Below are 21,821 nucleotides of genomic sequence, written 5' to 3' on the forward strand. Positions count from 1 at the left end.
AATCTTTGTGATATATGGGACCTGCCATGACCTCTCACAAACCCAACCCTACATCCACCACCCTCCCATCTTCCAACAGCCATCAGAAGTAAAACTAGACCATCACCAATGGCCCTTGTAGTAGGGACCACTATGATGAACATTTCTTTCACAAGAATTGTCCTTTTCATATCAGAAGATACACAGCTTTTGTGTACTATACTATAAACGACTTAAGCAAGTCGACCCAAACTAGACCACCAGCTCTAGTTCACCATTCACTTTGCAGTGTTCTAAAAAAAAATTCTAAACGTACTCAGATATACCATCCTAAATGTTCCTTCTTTTCAGCAATTTTCGCTATTTTCCATAGCCTCATGTCCCTTACCGGCTGCCACTCAAGTTAATCAGTATTTTCGTGAGGATTGTTCTTAGATCGCTAATAGTAATCAGATTTACCTTCCTAGATGTTCTATATCTGCAGGTCTGTTCGCAAGTTTACATAGCCTAACGCGCCAAAGACACTCAAAGTGTTACACAGCCTCATGTCCCAAATGGGACACACCTAATTTAACATAGCCTCATGCCCGGAAAGGCATACTTTGTGTTAGGTATCCTCATGCACCAAGAGGTCATTTCGTGTTGCACAGTAATATGACACCAAGGAAACAAATTTAAACTAAAGCATGTGAGTATAAAATATTTGCATCTTCAAGAATAACACTCTACATATTGCAATAGATGGTAAATTTTAGTAGTAATTAAACCCCTATAAAACTTAGGATTATATGTTAGTTCTATATGTTATGTAACATCAGATCCAACACATACAGCAACACATGTCACCTGATCAGGGCAACAGTAATAATCAGAGCATTTGACAGGACAAGGCAACTGTTACTGATAATGTTCATACTCAATGGGTACCTGCCCTTGGCTGAAAAGTTAAACATTTCAACTCTGATACACAATAACATTAAAGCCAGCAGGCCTTTGTGATTCCTTGCCATACAAGTTGCTCAAACTTCCAAATAGCTGACTAATGTAGAGCAAGTGAGTTAAATTTTTCCAAGAATTATATGAGAACCAGAATAGTTCAAGAGATTTCCCGCTCTTATTTGTAGCACTTCCTTGTGGAAATCAACCATTTAATCCACTGGTAAGGATTTCTTCAGTGTAGCATTTTCATTCTAAACTGGGTCAATATCCAGAAAGAACAGACTTCCTATGTGAAATTTAGACAATAGATGTATGAATAAAAAACATTTTCTTTACCCATTTTGAGCTAGCTCTGCTGCCAACCGTCCCTTTAATAATTGTTATTAATGAATGAGAGTTCTACATAACATTGTTATACTCTGTGAAATATGTTCACAACTTACTGCCAAAGAAAAAGTTCTAGTCCTCTCTAGTTCTACTACTCTAGTATAAATCACAGAGAAAATGACCAATTTTCACACCATTTGAGATAACCAGTTACCCCTTGAGTCAATTTCTCCCCCTCCCCACCATTTGAGATAACCTGTTGATCCCTTGAAGTTCAGAGGTTAAAAGCTGATAAGGGCCCCTTGAGTGTGTTTAAAGCAAGGCTATCAACTCTTTGAAGCAGATTCCATTTCCTAGATGATTGTTTTTTTTTTAAGACCAATAGAGCCCCTCCACTAAACTAAACTGAACTTGACCAAACCATATGTTCACCAAAAGAAATTTATAGCATTGGAGAATTCGTTGATTAATTGCAGCTTACCTTTTGGAGTTACCATGTTTAAAAGGTTTTTAGAAATTGACACCTGTTGATCTCATTTAACCTTTGACCTCTACCAATTTCAATAGGGTTCTACATACTAAGTATGAAGTTCAAGAAAGATGTACTTCTTGAATTATCCCGCTTACAAGATTTTCAGACTTTTGACTTAAATGTTGACCGCAAAATAACTTTTAACCTCCACCAATATCAAAAGGGTTCTTGTTTACACCAAGCTGGAGCTGCATAACATGTATGAAGTTCAAAAAATAACTTTTTGAGTTGTTTTAGATCAAACTTAGACCCCTGATCCCAAGTGACCAGTGAACTTCACAGAAAACAAATAGGGTTCTTACACTCAGCAAGACAGATTCACATACCAAGTAAGAAGTTCTGTTCAAAAGCAAGTGTCACATACACGCAAACTCACATGCCATCACCAATGGCATAGCTTCCTCCTGCCACCGGGCAAGGAATAAAAAGGTAAACCTCTAGGATTTTTCATTCTCCATATACTTGCCAGACTTTGAAGATGGAACAAATTAAAAGATTACAATACTACCAGTGATACAGACGAAATTTAACCTCTACTCCAACTCTGAAGTCAAACGTTGGACTAGCTCTCCCACTACTCTTATGAAAAGGCATGCTCAGAATGTCATATTGTGGTTGGTAACTGACCACTGCAGACTACAGAAAGTACCAACAGATATGTTATGAAAGCTTCTTTCATTTTCTGACCTCTGGAAATATCCAGTGACCCACCAAAGATCTTCCAGGCCCCCATTTGGGTCCATAGTTTGCGGACCACGAGTCTAGGCTACAGTATCCTCAGTGTATGAGCGTTTCATTGTGTACTGCACTCTGCCAAGCTCCAACGAGGGCATGGTTAGAATACAACACACATTGTTACAACAATGGTCCAGCCAGCTTAGGCCAACGAAAGAAAATTAGCCACCGATCTTGCACTATTAAATTGGGTAAGGTCTTAGGCTGGAACATCCCTATCAAACTTCCCAACACATTGCTCAGTCTTGGTAGGATAACACTTTGAATCAATCTGGTACTTTGCTCGCACCAATGCTTTCTTCTGCCCCTTGTAGGAAATGAATAGACAACCCCTCTTGACTTAGGAAAACCACACACACTTTTGAAAATCGTCCGTGGGTTCAAGATTTCCACATATGAGGACAGACTCTTTGATGCTGTCTCTGGTACGTGGCAGCTGAAAACGTCTTTCCGCAGTACATGCAGGCAAAGGGTTTCACCCTCATGTGAATTCTTTCATGCTTGGCTCTGTTTCCTGCATCAGAGAAGGGTTTGAAACAAATACGACACTGATATGGTTTCACCCCTGTGTGTATCCTCTCATGTCTTACCAACGAACTGACATGAAGGAAGCATTTCTTACAGACGGGACATCTATGCTCTCGGTTTTCGCTTGACGATTCCATAGAAGAGGATTTCACAGTTTTCTTGGAGGACCTGGCAAGTTTTTTTGATTCTTGGAGTCTGAAACTTAGGCTCCTATTTGCGGCTAAGGAAGGTTTCAAATGATCGATGATAGATTTAGCCACTCTAGAAGTGCAAGCTGTCGGGTGGGACGCTGTCATAGAATTTCTGGTCACACTGGCTTTCGATGACGAATTGTAAGACATGCCTATGGGACTCGAATCTGATGTGGTTCCCCTTGAGTTGTTGATCTCTGTGATGAGAAAACGTAGAGAATGAAGACCTTTTACTAAATGTGGTTCATGTGTATTTTACAACTGTGATAGCATTAGCTGCATATTATTTAGGTAATGGCCAATGTTTTTCTTGTAATTGATTAAACATGATTAAACATGAGTGTAGGTTTTATCACTGTCTCTGTGCACAAAACGTTTCTTTAAAGCATCAACACATTTGTGTAGCATGTATAAATCAACCTTGCTCGGCACAAACTTACGACAATAACTGATGTATAACTGGGAGGACACTTACCGACCTTACCACTCGTGTGTTGGTAGTTTAAAATGTCGCTTTGTTTCACGTAATTTCTCTGACTTTCCTGATATTCACCGCCACCGTCGTCGTCGTCGTCTTTGTTGCTCGATTGCTCAGGGAAAGACTCGATGTCTGCGATGACTGCAAACTTTTCGTCTTCCTGGCTCTCTTGGCAAGCTTGGTAGTTCTCCTCCGGACTTTGAAAGTCTGTCTGATCTCCATCTTGTCGCCGATCGCTCTCTGCATAAACATCTTCAAGGATATCATCTGTTTCTTCTTCCTTGACTGCCAGAGCAAACGAAGAAAAAGAGTTATACCCGGGCCAAGATTTCATTCAAAATTCTGGGACGGAACTTTCACAGCAATGTTGTAAAACAAACTTGACCTTTTGGTCGTCAGGATCAGTCTGTTAAATATTTTGCTGCAGTGAGTGGAGTGTTGCAGTACGCTGCAGTTGTTGTCCCAATTGGTATTGAACAAAGGTAGCTTAATTAAAGAGATTACAGGGATTAAATTTCAAAAAAAAAAAACCATGGTCTAAACTTAATAATCAAAATACTGAACCAGGCTTTTCGTCTATATATGGCAACAAATATCTCAGTGAAAGGGTTGAGAGCATTAATGCATATCTGCTCACCGCACTGATTGTGCACTTCATATTTCTACAGCCCTCATATTCAAAGTAGGATTTGAGACCCTTTTTAGAGACAACAAAAAAAGTTGGAGTGTCACCTAAAGAGATTAAAAAATGCTGTTTTTGCAGGAAAAATATGGAGAAATCTTGAACATAAATAGCTTCAAAAGTTGGAAAATATAACACCACTCTGCAACTATGCAGCTTGAATCATATCAAAACTTCCCTTAGCCCCATTTCCCAAGGCCACAACATAAACCACTGTAGGTGTTGCCTTGATGATGAAGGTTAAAAACTAGGCATTAAACAAGAAAGTTTGGATACCAGAGTTCTAACTGAATTACTCACTCGTTAAATATTTGTTAAAGACCAAGTCCCCGTGAGTCAATAGAGCCGAGTGCCACCATACCCTTAGCAATGATACTCACTTACTGTATTAGTTCTAGACCATGGTCCTCTGAGGAACCATAAAAATGACTGACAGTTGTTCCAGCTGTTGCATTGCTGGATGTCGCAAAGCCTACAAGTGAGAATAAAAACCCCATTTCAGTGCATCCTAAGTACTTATACTCACTTATAATTGTTACACCCTGGTCCTCCATGTCTTGAGACTGCTTTACATTCGTGTCTCTCTCAACTGAAATCTTCTTTTCAGGCTCAGGTGCCCAAGATGAAGAAGACTGGCCTACTTCTTCTCCTCCTCCTAAATTTCTCTCATTTTCAGTATGGTTGTAAACTGAGTGATCAAATTACAAGACATAACCAAAAATATGTTTATTGACCAATATTCTATGTCTGCACTTAACTAGGAAATAAATTGCAAGCAACTTGAAACATAGTAAAAACATATTCCAGCAGAACTGCTTCCTCTCACTGCCACATGCCACTCTTCACCTATATCACTATGGTTACTATAGCAACATTTCCTAACAAAGTTTATATGGTCCCTCTTAAAATAACAAGCAAGAATCAAACCATGATTCCTAAATGTAAATTATAATAAGGCTCTCTAACTGTGAATAATATCAACAGCATCGTCGGGGGGGGGGGGTGGGGAGGGAATGAGGGGGAATGGGATGCAGGCTCCATATTCCAAACTGCTAAATTGAGTGCCAATTTACAATGAAACATCCAGTGAAATTCTACTTAAGAAAAGGAACATCAATCTACAAAAATACATTCCCTCTGGGGATCAAATTATTGGATTGGAATTTCTGAATCTCAAACCAGCCAAGTTTCCTTCATTTTGTAAAACAGAGTCGACTTTACCTTCTGCTTCATACATGACATTGTTGCCATGGTGATCTTCATCAAAACCATCTTCAGTATGTGGTAGACAGCTTGTGTAACCAGAGATGTATATTATACCTAAATGGATAAAACAGTTGCCAACAGCATTTGGTTATTAAACTTAATCAATATCAGATCTAGCCGATAAACTCCTTTCCTTACAAATTAAATTGAAAGGAAACACAAACCCAAACATCATGATTGGTCTATTCCACAGAGATAAAACTGTGAGATGCACCCTATAAAGCTCTTATTCCATTCAGGTGATATCAAAGATAATAATACTAATAATAATAAGCAAATATTTATAGAGCGCTTTATGCAAAGGCCTCAAAGCGCTTAAACAAGTACACAAATATGCAAGTCAAATCACTGTAAATTTTGGAATAAATGAGTTTTTAAGAGACGCTTAAAACAGTCAACCCATGGTGCATTGCGAATTGAAGATGGTAGATTGTTCCAGAGATGAGGTGCAGCAGAGATGAAGGCTCTTTCTCAATAAAACTTTGTGTTTGGGGTATGGCTGGTGGCAAAAAGACACTTTGTAGACGAGCGAAGTTGGCGTTGAGGATGATACTGAGGAATTAAATTTGTAATGTAACCAGGGGCAAGGGAGTGTTGTGATTTGTACGTTAAGAGGAGGAGCTTATAAATTGACCGATGTTTTACTGGAAGCCAATGGAGTGATTGAAGCACTGGAGATATGTGATCATGACGCGATGAACATGATATTAACCGGGCAGCAGAATTCTGAACAGTTTGAAGTTTTTTCAGTGTAGAACAGATTTAATGTTCCTTCACACACAACTTGCTGAAGACTTGATCAAGTCCAAATATGACATCACCGAGCCATGCATGCTTCATTTTCTTCATTTTTACGTATTTATTAAAACGTTTTACAATCTGCCCAAAGGTTTTATTAATGCTGAATCAGAAGCTTCTAACATGACCTAAAGATGACATTGGTTTAGTAACAGTTTACATTGTAATTATGAAAAGAAGGAATGTTGTGAAACACAATAAAGAATGTTACAGGAATCAGAACCTAGTGTCATAAATGACATCACAGATTTACACAAAATGACAGCTTCCGGGCAAGACTTATAAACGAGGATATCTCCCAAACGGAACAAGATATTTCAGGAGGGAGAGGTTGCTCTTCACGAGGATGTCTGTCAGATAAGCCAAAGATGATGGTTGGGTTTGTGTCCCATTTTCAAGTCATGTACAGAGCTGACCTATAATAATAATAACATCTGCTTGTTATACAATCTGCGACGGCCACTATCGATATATCAGAAAAGGTCCAGTACTGATTTCATCTATTGCTTAACGGAGTCACAATCTTCCAGACTCTGGACTGGTCTAGCTGATATTACATCACAGACTACGCTACCTCCCCAATCGGATTAACATTTTTCTTAGCTGGTTGGAAGAGTTGTTCTTCACAAAGATCTCTGTCACATAAATGGAAGAAGATTAGTTGAGTTTGTGTCTCCTGTAAGTTAATCCAGTTGCTTGTGTTGATAAAGTAACTAACCTCTGTGAACATACAACTATAATTCTAGTATATATCATTTGACAATAAAATGAAGAGAATAGATCCACTAGAGTCGGACTAGACAATGCATCAACCAAAAAGTCTAGAGATCACAGAGCAACAAACACAATGTGGAAATGTATGATCTGCATATATCTCACATTTTACTCACAAGGAGAGTCAACCTTCCTATCACCAGCCGAATTTCACTCCTCCTCCCAAGGATCGGTTAGAACACATGGTACATTGTGCATTCCTGTCCCTCCCACTAACCTTTCTGCTCCCCAGTGACAAAAGCTAGTTTCAGTATGCAGGCTCTCCAGTCTGATATTATATAACCGACACATCTGCATTTGAAATATCCATGGAACAACTGTCAATGACCTCAAACATGATGACAAAGCCACTTCTCTTTAAACCCTGTACCTCTAAACCAGGGTTGTCAACCTTTTGCAGAAGAGGGCCACATGGAATGATTATGATGAAAGAGGGGGCGGTATGAACCCTACGCTCAATTTTTCGATTTTTTGCCCGAAGCCGAAGGCAACAAAATGTGAGCACTGCGCGCAGAGCGAACTGATTTATTTTACCCTCTGATAAAACAGATGAATAAAGTCCAACCGCCCCCCCACCCTCCGCTGAGAGTGTCACACAAACTGACCTGTATGCAGTTTTTTGGACCCAGAAGATTCGAATGATTGATTATATAGCTTCAAATTGTTATCAATAAATCTGCTCACTAAAATTTTGCACCATAGAGCATCTCTGGTGGGCTGGACGCAACCCTGCGGGGGGCCGGACTGTGGCCTGCTGGCCATAGGTTGGACAACCCTGCTCTTAACAGTACCTTGGTACACTACTGTAGCTGAATACTTACAATCTCCATAAACTGTAAAAGTGATCTTTTCTTTAGGCATCAGCTTAAGATCTAAATTTTGTTGGAAGATAGAACCGTGGACCAAGGTACAGAGGAGAACTTCAACCTCCTCTGTTTTCATCACTACCTGAGAGAAACTGCCTGGCCATATCTTACCTGCAATACAATATTTATAATGAGCATAATGAATACTGTACCTTCTGGAAGGTTATTGCACAACAGAGTTTTTAAATTGTCTTCAAGACGGGTAAAGAAAGAATAAACCAATGCCTACAAGACATTCACGGCAAATGTGGTAAGGTCTAGAAACAACTCTCAATATCCACTTTATCCAGGGATGAATAAAATTTAAATTCCAGTCTTATAAACTGCAAGAAACATGGCAAGGAAAGCCGAAGAGACTTTTCATGATAATAATAATAATAATTGTCTTCGTCGTAATAATAAGTAGTCTTACAGAGTCCAACTAAACAGGTTGCACAAGTTAAAGTGATCAATTAATAACACTTCCAAACAAAAGACTCCTTATTAAGAAAAGTCACCCAGGAAAGAACCTGGGTACAAAAACCAAACAACCAAACGACTGATCCGCTCTCAACCCCAGTCCCCTTGCATCGAGACTGTGGCTGTGTAATCATCGTCAGGTTTGTATTCACAAAAATAATGTTAATGCTAGTTAGGCATAAGATACATGGTAAATGTATGAACATTATGTATGTTATGAGTTATTTTTCCACTTTTTTATCTGCAAAAAGCAGCAACTTTCAAACAAAAGGGAAAGCTTTAATGCCAAGCTTCAACTGTTCATGAAATTCGTTGATTTTAAATGAACCAGAAGTGAGTTCCACAAGTCAGGAGGAGTAGTGTGTCAGAAGCTGCGATCACCCAAGGTCATCATGCAAGCCAATGGGATTTGAAGCTGGAAAAAGTGGTGTGCTTGAAGAGCTCTGTGTGCAACTCTTAGATGAAGAATAATTTCGTATATGCTGTCAGGTACCATACTGTACTTTATGGCTGGGAAGAGAAGAGTTTTGAAATTGTAGCTGGAAGTTGAATCTTATTCCTAAAGTGTTGAGGATAGTGATCCTGTCTGACCTAGAAACAATTCTTGCTAGATGCTGCATTTCTGGATAATTGTCATCGTAGCCTACTTTTGATAATTCTAGTTTGAGTGAGAATAAACAAATAACTGTATTTTTTTTACGGACCATTCAAGTCAATGTCCTTACTACCTATGACTTTGGTTTTTGTGTTTTGTTCTCCCATGGTCCACTTGTGATAATTCTAGTTTGAGAGATCATAAACAAATAACAATAAGTGACGTCTATCAGCTTAACCTACCAAACTCACTCCTACTCTCCATTGATGCCAGTGAGAGATGAACTTCTTCATTCAGCACTTTGGTGCAGGGGACACCTGGCTTTAAGGTTAACCCTGCAATGAACACAGAAAAAGAGCAAGAAAGATAAAACAGGAGCCTCGATCATATTCACATGATTTTTTTAGTATTTCATTCAATAGGCCATTTTAATAGTTTTGACTTTCTTCAGTTTCAAAATCTATTGAACTCAATGCAAAATGACCAGTGGCGTAGGAAGGTACTTTTGGGTGGGGGGGCTGAAGACTGATGGCCGGCCTGGGGGAGGGGTCTAAAGGGAGGGGGTGTCCCCCTCCCCTTTGGAATTTTTTTGCATTTCCAGATGGCCTCAGATGCAATTTGGTGCAATATAGCACACTTCAACACCCACTCCATTTTGTAAACTTAATTTTGTATTTTCACCTGGCCTTAGATGCAATTTGGTGCTCCAAATGAGATTTTTTTTCTCATTTGGAAATGAAAAAGGGGTTTTCTGACTTGCGGAGCGGGGCGGCGGAATGATACTTCCGCCCCTCCACATTTTTCACTGGGGGGCTGGCGCCCCCCAGCCCCCCTGGTTCCTACGCCCTTGAAAATGACAGATGACATGACAACAGCCAAAAAGTTTTATCATAAAATTTGATCAAGATAAAACCTCTGAGTGATACTAACCGAGCAAATTTAAGCTGCATTTCGTATATTATCTGTAAATATTTCATCAGAAGACTAAGAAATGACCAGATATGTGTCACTCTTTAGATGCATGTGCCAGTGACACTATCATTGTTATTTTGCAGAAGAAAACATACATTTGAAGATTCCTTTGATTACCAGAACAGATCAGTACAGAAGTATAAACACTTTTGTCAGTCATGGACATAATGAATTATACATTTGTTATTGTTAACTAAAGCAAGAATTTGTTTCTGTTTTCTAAACTTGAAATTCCCTTTGATAAATATATGTCACATTCTGTATTTTTCCATTTTCTCATCCCATTTCTGTGACTTTTCCGTTTTATAAGAATTAACAATATGTGCTTACCTTCATACCGCTGGCAACCACATGATCATGCGCAACAGAAATTAACATAACTCATGTTAACTCCCTAGTAACAAACAAAATTAGTGTTTTCTCATGTAAGGTTTTGGGATCACTAGTTTACCCATGTGTTTTTTATCACAGCTAGGGTGCTAGTTGTAGGTACTTGCAAGTTGGCTTACCTTGCAAATATCTGGGTTTTTAATGTTGAAAATGATCAAACAACAAGGCATGCCTTCCTTGTTATTTCATCACTTTCAACAGGATTTCTTAACACGGCAATGAAATCCTGTTTTCCAGTTCTACTTTCGTTTTGGTGATATTTGTCTGTTTTCCATAACACGGAAACCTTATGGCTTATATTATTGTTTGACTTGGCCACTCTGAGACGAAGAGCACAATTCAATCTGACTGACTGAAAACACGTTCTGGATGAAACTAAGAAGCAATGTCAATGGAATTGCAATTTCAATCCATACTTACTGTTAATCCTCATGTCTACACAATTGCTTGTGTAAAACAGAGTAAAATTTTTCAAACTAAAAACTTACCCCAAATCATTTTCCTCTGCAAGAGTGGCCTGTCACTATTCAAATATGATAAGTAAGTTTTGTTCCAGATGTAGATAATTTAGATGCCAAGTTTTTGTGATCTGTTTACGAAACACAAATGGTAAAAGAGAGAAAGTATTACATCCAAAGCACTGTTAATTAATAAATATAACATTATGTTATGAAACATGGAAGGTGATAGATACTGTAAGGCATTGTTCTTAACAGTCAAGGTTGATCAAGTCATTTTTTTTCTCATTTAAATAATTTACTGCACCAACCAAATTCAGAGAGCTAACATTCAGTATCTTAGTACTAAATGGGAGGGCCTAAGTATAAGTAAGTATGTCGTTCTTAACACAATGAAATACATATATGGGTAGTTGTTTCAGACAGGGTAGCAGTATGATGAAGAAAAGCAGTGGAAAGCACGTCTGTGGCATAACTTCAAATAAACACTAGCGGACGTGTACATATATGGTTTCAGTTGTTCTCCGCACACGGTAATTTCCGCACATTACTTTCCGCTGAAAAAATTCTTGTGCGGAAAACAACTTTTTCTTCCACTTACCTGTACACTATATTTTTCCTCAATTTAAGGATACCAAATTCAGGTTGATGAAAATTACATGAGAAAGTATCAAAGAACGTCGATAAGGATGGCTATGACTGAGTTTACAGGTATGTCAGAACAGTTACAGTAAGCTGCTTATAATTTACAGGAGGCTTGGGGTGTTTGTAATTAGGGATTACTTAAGGAAGTATGAGGCATAATATTATATAACCCTTTATATTCTCACTCTGTACTCTGTTCTTGTTAAGGTGGAAATATCACAAAAGATACCCCACCCCCCCCTGCCGGCCCCCTAAAGGATGAAACTTAGCAGACCAAATTGTCACGGCAGCTCACCTTTTTTTCACCTTCATGCCATATCGAAAACTACAACCAAATAAGGTGGCACTGTTTAACTAAAATTAAACTTTGTGCTTACAGCCTATGCTAGTGCTTACAGCCTAAGCTACAACCCAAGCTACAGTATCCTAATAATCATCTAGTCTTGGAGCTACATTTTATCCTGCTAAAGTCAAATGCTATCTTCTCCATCCTCCTAAATCCTTCCATGTGCCAAATCATCTCAGTAAGCCATTCTGCTCCTCCCAAAAAAAAAACGGTACTTTCCGCTGAAAAAAACGTTGTTTTCCGCTGACAAATTTGTGTGTGGAAAACACCGTTTTGTTTCAGCGGAAAGTAACGTGTGCGGAGAATAACGGTACCCCATATATACAGTATCAAGCCTTTCCTTTTCCCTAAGTATTCACAGAACAGGTTAGCTTTATGAATTTTGATCCCTGAAGCATAGTACTGTAGTAGCTTCCAATTAAATTTTCCTGATGCAAATGCAGGCCACCATCAATGTGATCTGCAAAATGGGGAAGAGGATAAGGGGTGGGGGCTCCCCCATACCTTTTGAGAAAAAAAACAGGAATTTTGACACCCCCTAAATGCAAATAGATAGAATGCACATGTCATAGATTGCTGTAATAATGTATAATTTGATGGTAACTCCATTGAGTAAAATGCTCAGGCTGTGTGTGAACCTTTTAAATTGCTACTTTAATTTTGAGATCCATAACTCAGCCAGATTCAAGATTTTGACTAGTATGTACGGAACGGCAGGTTTGTGACATCACATGCAGCTCTAACCCCCCGGGTCACCTGGGAGCTCTGCTGAGGGGTGATGCAGAGATGTGGACAGGGTTCCTAACAGTAAACACAAATACTTCAATAAAGAACTTGCATAAGCTTAAAGTACAGAGTGGAAGCAAATTTTATGTGTTTGAAACAGCTGTTTTCTTGCCAGGAAACAGAATGAAATGTCAATGAATAACACTACAGTACAAAAAAAATTATGCTGAATGTGACATGACACAACTGAAAATAACCCAGCAGTGTACTGTGTATGTCTAATCAAAACACTAGGCCTACAGTATATTAGCCATCTTACAGTAAGAAACAGACATTTCATAATTATACCCATTCCTACTCAGGATGACCACTTACAGTAACCTTCCGATTCTATGGGTAGGAGTGTACCCCAGCATAAGATATAACACTGGCTAGCCTATGTACAGGTATGTGTAAAAGTTTTGATTGAAATTGGACTTTGTTAGACATAAGCCTAATTATGATATTAAGCGAGTTCCCCACCACTTGAAACACATTTTAAAATGTACATTGCAGTTCTAGATACACCCAATTCCTTGTTCAAATATCGAATAGATCTGTGAATGAAGCGTTTCGTGAAACCGCTCCATGCATCAGACAACCCTGAATTGTTATAGCTGGTAAATTACTGAAAAGACTAGCCTAGAACAACTTACTTTTATATATTTCTTACACAATTAATACTTCTTGTTCATCATATAACCCATAGATCCCGAAATAATCGCTTTATAAAAATGAATAACTGTTTAGTGACAGGCAGATCTCGTCACAGAACAGTGTCTCCAGCTGGCTTTGTTTTCTTGGAAAACTACTATTTTGTGTAGGATTTAAAACACGAGGTAGTAGGTTATTAAAATATTACCCATGCCAATTTCGTGTATCCAATAGATCTTTAAAGAAACTTGAGCTGATATTCATGTCCTAACATTCATTATGTAATTTCTTATTATTTTAAGAAGCCTACGTAATATTCATATCCCTATTATCACCCAAAAAAAAAAAAATTGAATATGGGAACTCCATGCCTGCGTGATGCACACAGATGTGATATGTCGATTAAATCGATTTAACAACTGTTAACATGCTTTTAAGATATGCTGCCAAATTTGACACATTCGTGGCTTTTGTCGGATGGATCGAACGGAAGACCTACTTAAAAATAGACCTTTGCTACACAGTGTCTCTGGCATTACAATTGTGTAAAATCTCGGTTCAATTGAGGAGCAGTTATTCTCCAATTCCCACACTCAGGTCACCATATTGCACTTAAACATTTCGAAACAATAAAAAAAAAGGTGTTCATACAGCCTACATTTAGGTGTTGAGTATTGACAGGCGAAAATTGAATTTTGGGCATCATTCGTTTCCAATTCTAGTTATAAAGGCATTGCCAGTAGTCCTGTGTCATTTGCTTGTTTGGTAGAAATTCATTTTTCGATGATTTCGTCTGAAAATGTGTTATTTCCTGTAAAATACGCAAAAAAAAGGGATATTGTGTGCACGGAACCTTTTTCGGGACATTTAGCCTACATGTGCTATTTTTTATTTTTAGAAAATGGAAAACTGTGTTTGTGAGGTCCCGTTACTACGTAGTGCTTTTTTGGTTTTTCTGGCTTTTTCTACCATAGTGTACGTTCTTCTTCAAGGTAAGTTTATTTCTATTTTTAAATCAGATTAACATTTCAATTTATTTTAAATGTAGAAGAGAAATAAAATGCAACTGTAGAAGCCTTGTAGTAAGTACGTTCTAGATGTGAGCGTACTTGTCTTCGTTAAGTTTTTACTGGAATTGGGCTTTTCGAATATAGTTTAGATGATACTATAGGCATAGGAGTCGGGGTGGATCGAGGGGTGGGGGTGCAGGCCCCTCCCAACAAAATATATCCGTCAAAGTTCGGGCAATTGAATACGCTGGTATTGTTTCGGGAACTTCAAAAAATGAAGGGAGAAAAAATAATTATTATAATGTTTGCAATACTCTTGTTTGATGACAGTTAGTAGTTCCGTATCAAAAACCTCAGCGCTAGGTAATTACACTAACGTTCTAAGCTTGCCCGACCGATCTGTCACCGATATTGTGGAGTTCTGATACAGTTCGCACTCCATGCTCTCCTTCTGTGTCAATGACGACATTGTAATATGTATCACTGATGGCATTCCATATGACGAATTTGAATTTCAAAGGTGAGGGGCATCTCACCAGTGTATTTTTATACTGGTTACATTTCTCTGGCAAATAATTACAGCCCCCCCCCCCCCCCCACACACACACATTCAAAATGAGCTCCAACGCAAATGGATGCTACTGCAAGATTACTGACTCGTGCTTAGACTGATTCTTGTACTCGTACCAAATAGGGGTTATACCGTACTTGTGTTCATGATATTGTACACATAGGCCCTACTCATGTTGTTGTGGTACTAGTACTACAAGTGTGGTAACTACATATTGTGTTGAATGTTTCATTTAGTTCCAAAACATGCCATTTTGATGGTATTTAGACATAATACGATAGATGGTATATACCTTTATAGTGGACTTGACATACCAATGTAGCCTTTCTAAAAAATATTGAATCCATTATACAGCTTTTTTTACACTCTTTAAATAATTATGATTTTTTCATGTATTATCACAACCGAAACCTGGATTAATGACCAAATATATACATGTAGTATGTTAAACATTGATGATTACAATTGTTGTCACAATGACAGAGTTGATTGAAAGGGTGGTGGCGTTGATATTTATGTTAGAAATCATCATAAGTTAAGCAATGATTTAAGTTGATTATGGATAAATCTGAATCTATTTTCAGTGACGTCCTGAATGCAAATCGTGACAACATTATTATCGGTGTTGTATACATAAACCCTGGTGGTGATTTTCATTCCTACAATCATAATATTAGTAACCGCCTGGAAGTAATTTCGGCCGAAACAAAAAACTTGTTTTATAGCTGGTGACTTTAATGTTGACCTTTTAAAATCAGCTTGCCATCCCATTCCTAAACACCTTATATTAACATGTATATAATCCAACGATCGACAAGATTACGAGAATTTTACGTCTATATCCTTAATCGATCTCTCATCTTTTTTTTACAAATAGTCATCGTACTAACGTGCAGAGTGGTATTATAATAACCGATATTTCTGATCATTATCCTATTTTCTGCTGTTAGCAAAACTCTATTCATAAAATATAATTCTTCTTCGAGTGTTATTAATTATACTAGTGTCCGGAACACTTCGAAATGAGCTGTTGTCTAAAGATCGGACATATGTTATCAATCATCAGAATGCAGATTCTGTATTTAAAAAGATATAAAATTAAATAAAACTGTTAGCAAACTGCTTATCTACTAAAGAGCCTATGTAAGAATTTGTAAAAGTAAGTTGGCCTGACGTTTGGATCCTAGCAGGATCTTCTTCAGAGGTTAAATGACAAGAAACAGTAACAGAAGGTACAAAAACACGCACAGAATACAAACAGGTTAATGAGCATGATGAACACAAAGAGATAGATGTAAGGGGATTAGTAGACAGGGGATGGAGAGAAGAAGAAACCAACGGGGGAAGAGGAGAGGTAGGAGATGAACTGTAGAGGGACAAGAAGAGGATTAAGGGAAGAGGAAAGGGAATAAACTAGAGAAGGACAAAGACAGAAATGTGTGGAAAAATAGGGTGGAAAAGAGCTGTGAGAAAAGGAGTGACGGGGAGAAGACAAGGGGAGATGGGGGGGGGGGAATGGAGGGGGAACAGAAAAAAGTTAGTCACGTCCTTTCCTGAATGTTAAGCCCATCAGGTTGAATGGTGCGAAGGCGTTTCATCCAGTCTCTCTCTGCTGATTCGTACTAGGTCAGGACGGCTACCCGAGGATTCAATCCCCTGTAGCGACATGCCATTAATGGTATGTTTCGAAAGGTTAAGGTGTTCTCCAACCGGGGTCTCAGTCTTCATGGTGTTGATTGTGGATCTGTGATAAAATGAAAGGGAACAGAAAGATTATCAGAAATATTCACAGTGTTCCATACATTACCCATAGTGCACCTCTGTTTTACGACTCTGACATATTTTCGACCTTTACAGTCATCAACTTGGGAGTTTTATGTATAAATTTTATCTCAGACTCTTACAATTTAAATACGGTCGAATTCGACCACACCGGCTTAGCTATGCCACTGGTTAACATAATCGATGAATCCGGTACACTTTTATCCATTGACCTTGAAACTCATCGCAGTAGTTAGCTAATAGTTTAATATTATTTATTTACTATTTTCACTATAGTTTTTGTCATTCATCCCGCTTTGTGTCTTCTTTTTTTTCATCAGAATCTTCCTTTACATTTCTAAAATTCCAGTGGACAAACAGGTCTTTCACTAAACATAACAAGTTTAATATCGCATCATGGCGCAATAAGGAATTACCCCAATTTACAGATAATTCGACAGGTCCTTCTAACGCCGAGAAGGTACCCTTCATTGACCGGCTCGTTCAAACTGATGCGGCAACTCCGTCTGAGAGATTGGTCGGGGCCAACTTCCTGAACAATCGTACAAAAACCAACGAGATGGATTTATCTGAAGTGGTAATCAAATCATCCATCCATCCATCCATCCATCCATCCATCCATCCATCCATCCATCCATCCATCCATCCATCCATCCATCCATCCATCCATCCATCCATCCATCCATCCATCCATCCATCCATCCATCCATCCATCCATCCATCCATCCATCCATCCATCCATCCATCCATCCATCCATCCATCCATCCATCCATCCATCCATCCATCCATCCATCCATCCATCCATCCATCCATCCATCCATCCATCCATCCATCCATCCATCCATCCATCCATCCATCCATCCATCCATCCATCCATCCATCCATCCATCCATCCATCCATCCATCCATCCATCCATCCATCCATCCATCCATCCATCCATCCATCCATCCATCCATCCATCCATCCATCCATCCATCCATCCATCCATCCATCCATCCATCCATCCATCCATCCATCCATCCATCCATCCATCCATCCATCCATCCATCCATCCATCCATCCATCCATCCATCCATCCATCCATCCATCCATCCATCCATCCATCCATCCATCCATCCATCCATCCATCCATCCATCCATCCATCCATCCATCCATCCATCCATCCATCCATCCATCCATCCATCCATCCATCCATCCATCCATCCATCCATCCATCCATCCATCCATCCATCCATCCATCCATCCATCCATCCATCCATCCATCCATCCATCCATCCATCCATCCATCCATCCATCCATCCATCCATCCATCCATCCATCCATCCATCCATCCATCCATCCATCCATCCATCCATCCATCCATCCATCCATCCATCCATCCATCCATCCATCCATCCATCCATCCATCCATCCATCCATCCATCCATCCATCCATCCATCCATCCATCCATCCATCCATCCATCCATCCATCCATCCATCCATCCATCCATCCATCCATCCATCCATCCATCCATCCATCCATCCATCCATCCATCCATCCATCCATCCATCCATCCATCCATCCATCCATCCATCCATCCATCCATCCATCCATCCATCCATCCATCCATCCATCCATCCATCCATCCATCCATCCATCCATCCATCCATCCATCCATCCATCCATCCATCCATCCATCCATCCATCCATCCATCCATCCATCCATCCATCCATCCATCCATCCATCCATCCATCTATCTATCTATCTAGTTGAAATTGTAGAACTCGCGCCTTGCGCTTTATATGCAGACACCCTAACCACTATGCTATGGACGCTGATTGTATGTCCATAGGTTCGACACTGGTAAGGAAGGTCGTAATTCGACTGTAGGCGGATTGTAATACCATTACACAAGTTTCATTGTGGAACTTTCGTGTGGACCTAAAATTATAGAGCTACTAATTTATAGCCCAACCGCCCTTACAAAGCATCATTTCATGTTTTTCCTGGAGATCATGTTCACTAAATCCGGCCACCCCCCACTCTTCTACGTGGGAGTGGCTTCAACGACCCGAGGGCTAATCCCCTCCGTATTAAACTGATGGATCCACCACTCGGAAGTTTCGAACCCTGCAGGTCTATTGTTTGTATGCAAAACTAACCATAACATGCTGTTAGCACAAAGTTGAATTCAATACACTGTAATATGTTGCAGATTGTAACTCGCTGTGGTTTTAACGTCTGTGAAGTTAATGGTATTTAAAATTCAAGAAACGTTTCACAATAACATTTTAAACAAAGTCAACGCGTGTTAGCTGAGCACGATTCTCATTGGGTTTATGCTACCAAGTGTTTTATCAGGGAGTTGTTTCCATAACAACTCCCTGGTTGTATCTAACTAAATCTGGTACAGGCGTAGAAAGGTATCGTATATAGTGTAGGCTACTGTGGTGACGTTGCAAATATATCACATGTTCTTTAACTGGGTCGTAGATGCCACGTACATGTATGCAGGGTATAATAATGGGTTAGATTGATTATCCGAAGTAACGAACTAATTATAAAGTGGAATGCACGCATGTATTTTCTTTATGGAACACTTATACTCTGACGTAAACTACATACTTCCATAATACGTTTATGTTGTGTCCAGCAGTTTTCACATTAATTTTGATGTAGAAATATTTGTATTGTCACAGTGAAATAACTGGTACAATAATAGGGAATTCATTTATTCTCTCTCTCCACCTCTCTGTTTTTTGTATTTATAATTCTAGTTTGAATGTGGTGAAACGTGCCAGGAAATAATTCAGCAACACAGACAGCGGATCCTACAAGATTCTTGTCATAAGAAACCTATCAATGGTCCGCCCTCTCTATGGAACAAAACTACAGGTCACTTAAATCCATCGGAAATGAGAAGACTTGGACATATATATCCTATACACAGTATGGGTGTTTTATTCTGTACTGTACCGAAAGGTGGGTCCAGTACATGGAAAAAACTCATGTTAGCCGCGATCGGACGCATTGAGACCCCCGAGAGTTACAAGGGAGACATTCACCCATTGTTTCACAATGTTGTCAAATCTTTAGGTAAATATAGTGTTAACGAAACCGAAGAAATGCTCAAGACGTACAACAAGTTTGTTATCGTCAGAGACCCAATGCAACGGATGTTATCACTCTTTCTTGATAAAGTTGTTCGAAAGCACAAATTAAAATTTAACGAAAGTCAATTTGAGGGATTTTTAAAATTTATTCTGAAGACTCCGAATAGATTTCAATCAGTAGGATTCGATGAACATTGGACGCATACTTCGTATTTATGTTTACCTTGTGATATCAATTACAACTTCATTGGACGTTTGGAAACTTCTCAAAGAGATACCAAATATATTTTTGATCATTTTCTTCAAAAAGCCAAAGTTAATTACAGTTTGACATTACGACCTACGAAACATGAAACCAACAGCACAGCTCCCGAAAAGAAAAGTCATTATTTTTCACAAGTGGATCGGGAAATCCTCCACGCAATTGTAAAAAAATATGGTATAGATTACGACAATTTTGGATATGATAGAAACATGTATCGTCTTTTCAAAAACCTATAGTAAGGGCGCATAGTGCAGTGGTTGAATTATTATGATTTATAAAACAATGGATTTATATTACATTTACAATATCAACAACATTGGTACGATCCACCTATTTACTAGAGTTCTTTGGAATTTTTCTTATACATTATCATTTATAAATTCAGAATTGCATTTAATTACAACAACAAAACTTCTTGCCTTTTAATGGAGACGGGTTTTTTAATTTGGGTTTGCTTCTTGAAATGACAGAAATTGATTTATTTTGAGGTTTTAATACGATCATTTAACTTAGTAGAGTTCTTCGGTATTTGTCTCATACATTATTAGTTATAAATAATTTGCCTTAAATTACAAAAAAAAAAGTGAGGACTTATATATAAAAGTCCAAAAAGCATAACACACGCATTCCGTATGTGACCAATTACAATCCACTCATCAAATCCTTTATGAGCTCTATTAAACATTCCAATGAACAACGATACAGACTGGATTATGAACTATTTGGCTACAATAAAGATGTCAATTCCATGAAATGATTCTTGTTTTAAAAGTTCTCATTATTTAAGCAACTCGCTAAACAATACTTTGATCAAGTAACTTTTTTAGTTTGATTCGTTATTTTTTATTTACTTATTTTTTTTTAAAGTTATATTGCATCGACTTATTTCTTTACAAGCTGAGGGACAGGGTGGGGTTCACTCGGGCACCGAAACATGGTTGTTCATGATGAAATCTGAACGATTCATTTAGAATAATGTTTACGTTCTTTTCAAAACACCGAGGGTCGTTGCTTATGCACATTTCATTTAGAATGTATCATTTGAGCTGTGATCGTTTGTTGTTCTTGTTCTTGTTGCTTTTGGTTAAATATCCTTTAAAATGAACAATTATTGTCATTGTTACATATACAGTTATTTCTCTAGGTTAACAAGTCACTGTTTATAGTCACATATGCTTTCCAAGTGGACAGAGACGTAAGTATTACAGGTCACGTGACGTCTGTTCATCAGTTCAGCTGAATCAATCTTGAGACTTGTGAATCAGTCTGCGCTCTCATCAGGGAGCTGTTACTCTAACGTTACAGAAGCAGCTCCCTGCTCCCATTCTAAATCGTTCGGTTCGGTATAGTAGCCCTGGCTCCGACCATTGTGGTCGTATTTGTATCTGTTTTGTATTCGTATTTTATGCACTTTATGCATGTACGTATCGTTATGTGGGAATCTTCTCGGTATTGAGACCTCGTTTGTAACCATTTTCGTTTAAGTGCATATGTTTCTCTGTTTAGTAGTATTGAGGACTTCATGACGATGTTTTGTCTGTACCGTGGCTGATTGTAGAAGTAGACTATACGAAATCTACTCAGCGCTCGTTCTTTACTCGTTTATCGATGTGTTATATTCTCTGCAAGTACTAGCGAGATTCGAGCCTCGTCGTTACTAACACACAACCATCCAAGCCACATTTGTTTATATACCGCCACCAGTCCACAGTAGGG

The 21,821-nt window shown here is 38.7% G+C and overlaps 2 protein-coding genes across 2 annotated transcripts; one reads left to right on the forward strand and one right to left on the reverse strand.

The window, feature by feature from the left end:
* Positions 1-1,952: 1,952 nt before the first annotated feature.
* Positions 1,953-13,540, reverse strand: LOC139973359 (uncharacterized). The gene is made up of 8 exons (XM_071980021.1): positions 13,382-13,540; positions 11,000-11,100; positions 9,392-9,484; positions 8,051-8,206; positions 5,613-5,711; positions 4,918-5,079; positions 3,707-3,994; positions 1,953-3,428 (listed from the first exon to the last, which is right to left on the reverse strand). Exons 2-8 carry the CDS (start codon positions 11,007-11,009, stop codon positions 2,893-2,895), a joined length of 1,344 nt encoding a protein of 447 aa, XP_071836122.1. The 5' UTR covers positions 11,010-11,100; positions 13,382-13,540; the 3' UTR covers positions 1,953-2,892.
* Positions 13,541-13,689: 149 nt separating this feature from the next.
* On the forward strand, positions 13,690-21,773 carry LOC139974250 (carbohydrate sulfotransferase 10-like). The gene is made up of 3 exons (XM_071981297.1): positions 13,690-14,371; positions 17,063-17,319; positions 19,505-21,773. Exons 1-3 carry the CDS (start codon positions 14,281-14,283, stop codon positions 20,339-20,341), a joined length of 1,185 nt encoding a protein of 394 aa, XP_071837398.1. The 5' UTR covers positions 13,690-14,280; the 3' UTR covers positions 20,342-21,773.
* Positions 21,774-21,821: the final 48 nt, after the last annotated feature.

Source organism: Apostichopus japonicus, chromosome 1 (assembly GCF_037975245.1).
Source record: "Apostichopus japonicus isolate 1M-3 chromosome 1, ASM3797524v1, whole genome shotgun sequence".
NCBI classification, from domain to species: Eukaryota; Metazoa; Echinodermata; class Holothuroidea; order Aspidochirotida; family Stichopodidae; genus Apostichopus; species Apostichopus japonicus.

What these genes read in the sequence shown, in the direction of transcription:
- LOC139973359 (XM_071980021.1), bottom strand. An exon ending in GGAGAGTAGGAGTGAGTTTG is followed by an intron (nt 8,207 to 9,391) that starts GTAGGTTAAGCT and finishes ATTGTATTGCAG; the next exon opens with GTAAGATATGGCCAGGCAGT. An exon ending in CCAGGGTGTAACAATTATAA is followed by an intron (nt 3,995 to 4,917) that starts GTGAGTATAAGT and finishes TTGCTCTGGCAG; the next exon opens with TCAAGGAAGAAGAAACAGAT.
- LOC139974250 (XM_071981297.1), top strand. Translation starts at nt 14,281, where the DNA reads ATGGAAAACTGTGTTTGTGAGGTCCCGTTACTACGTAGTGCTTTTTTG. An exon ending in AGTGTACGTTCTTCTTCAAG is followed by an intron (nt 14,372 to 17,062) that starts GTAAGTTTATTT and finishes TTTTTTCATCAG; the next exon opens with AATCTTCCTTTACATTTCTA. An exon ending in AGATGGATTTATCTGAAGTG is followed by an intron (nt 17,320 to 19,504) that starts GTAATCAAATCA and finishes TTATAATTCTAG; the next exon opens with TTTGAATGTGGTGAAACGTG.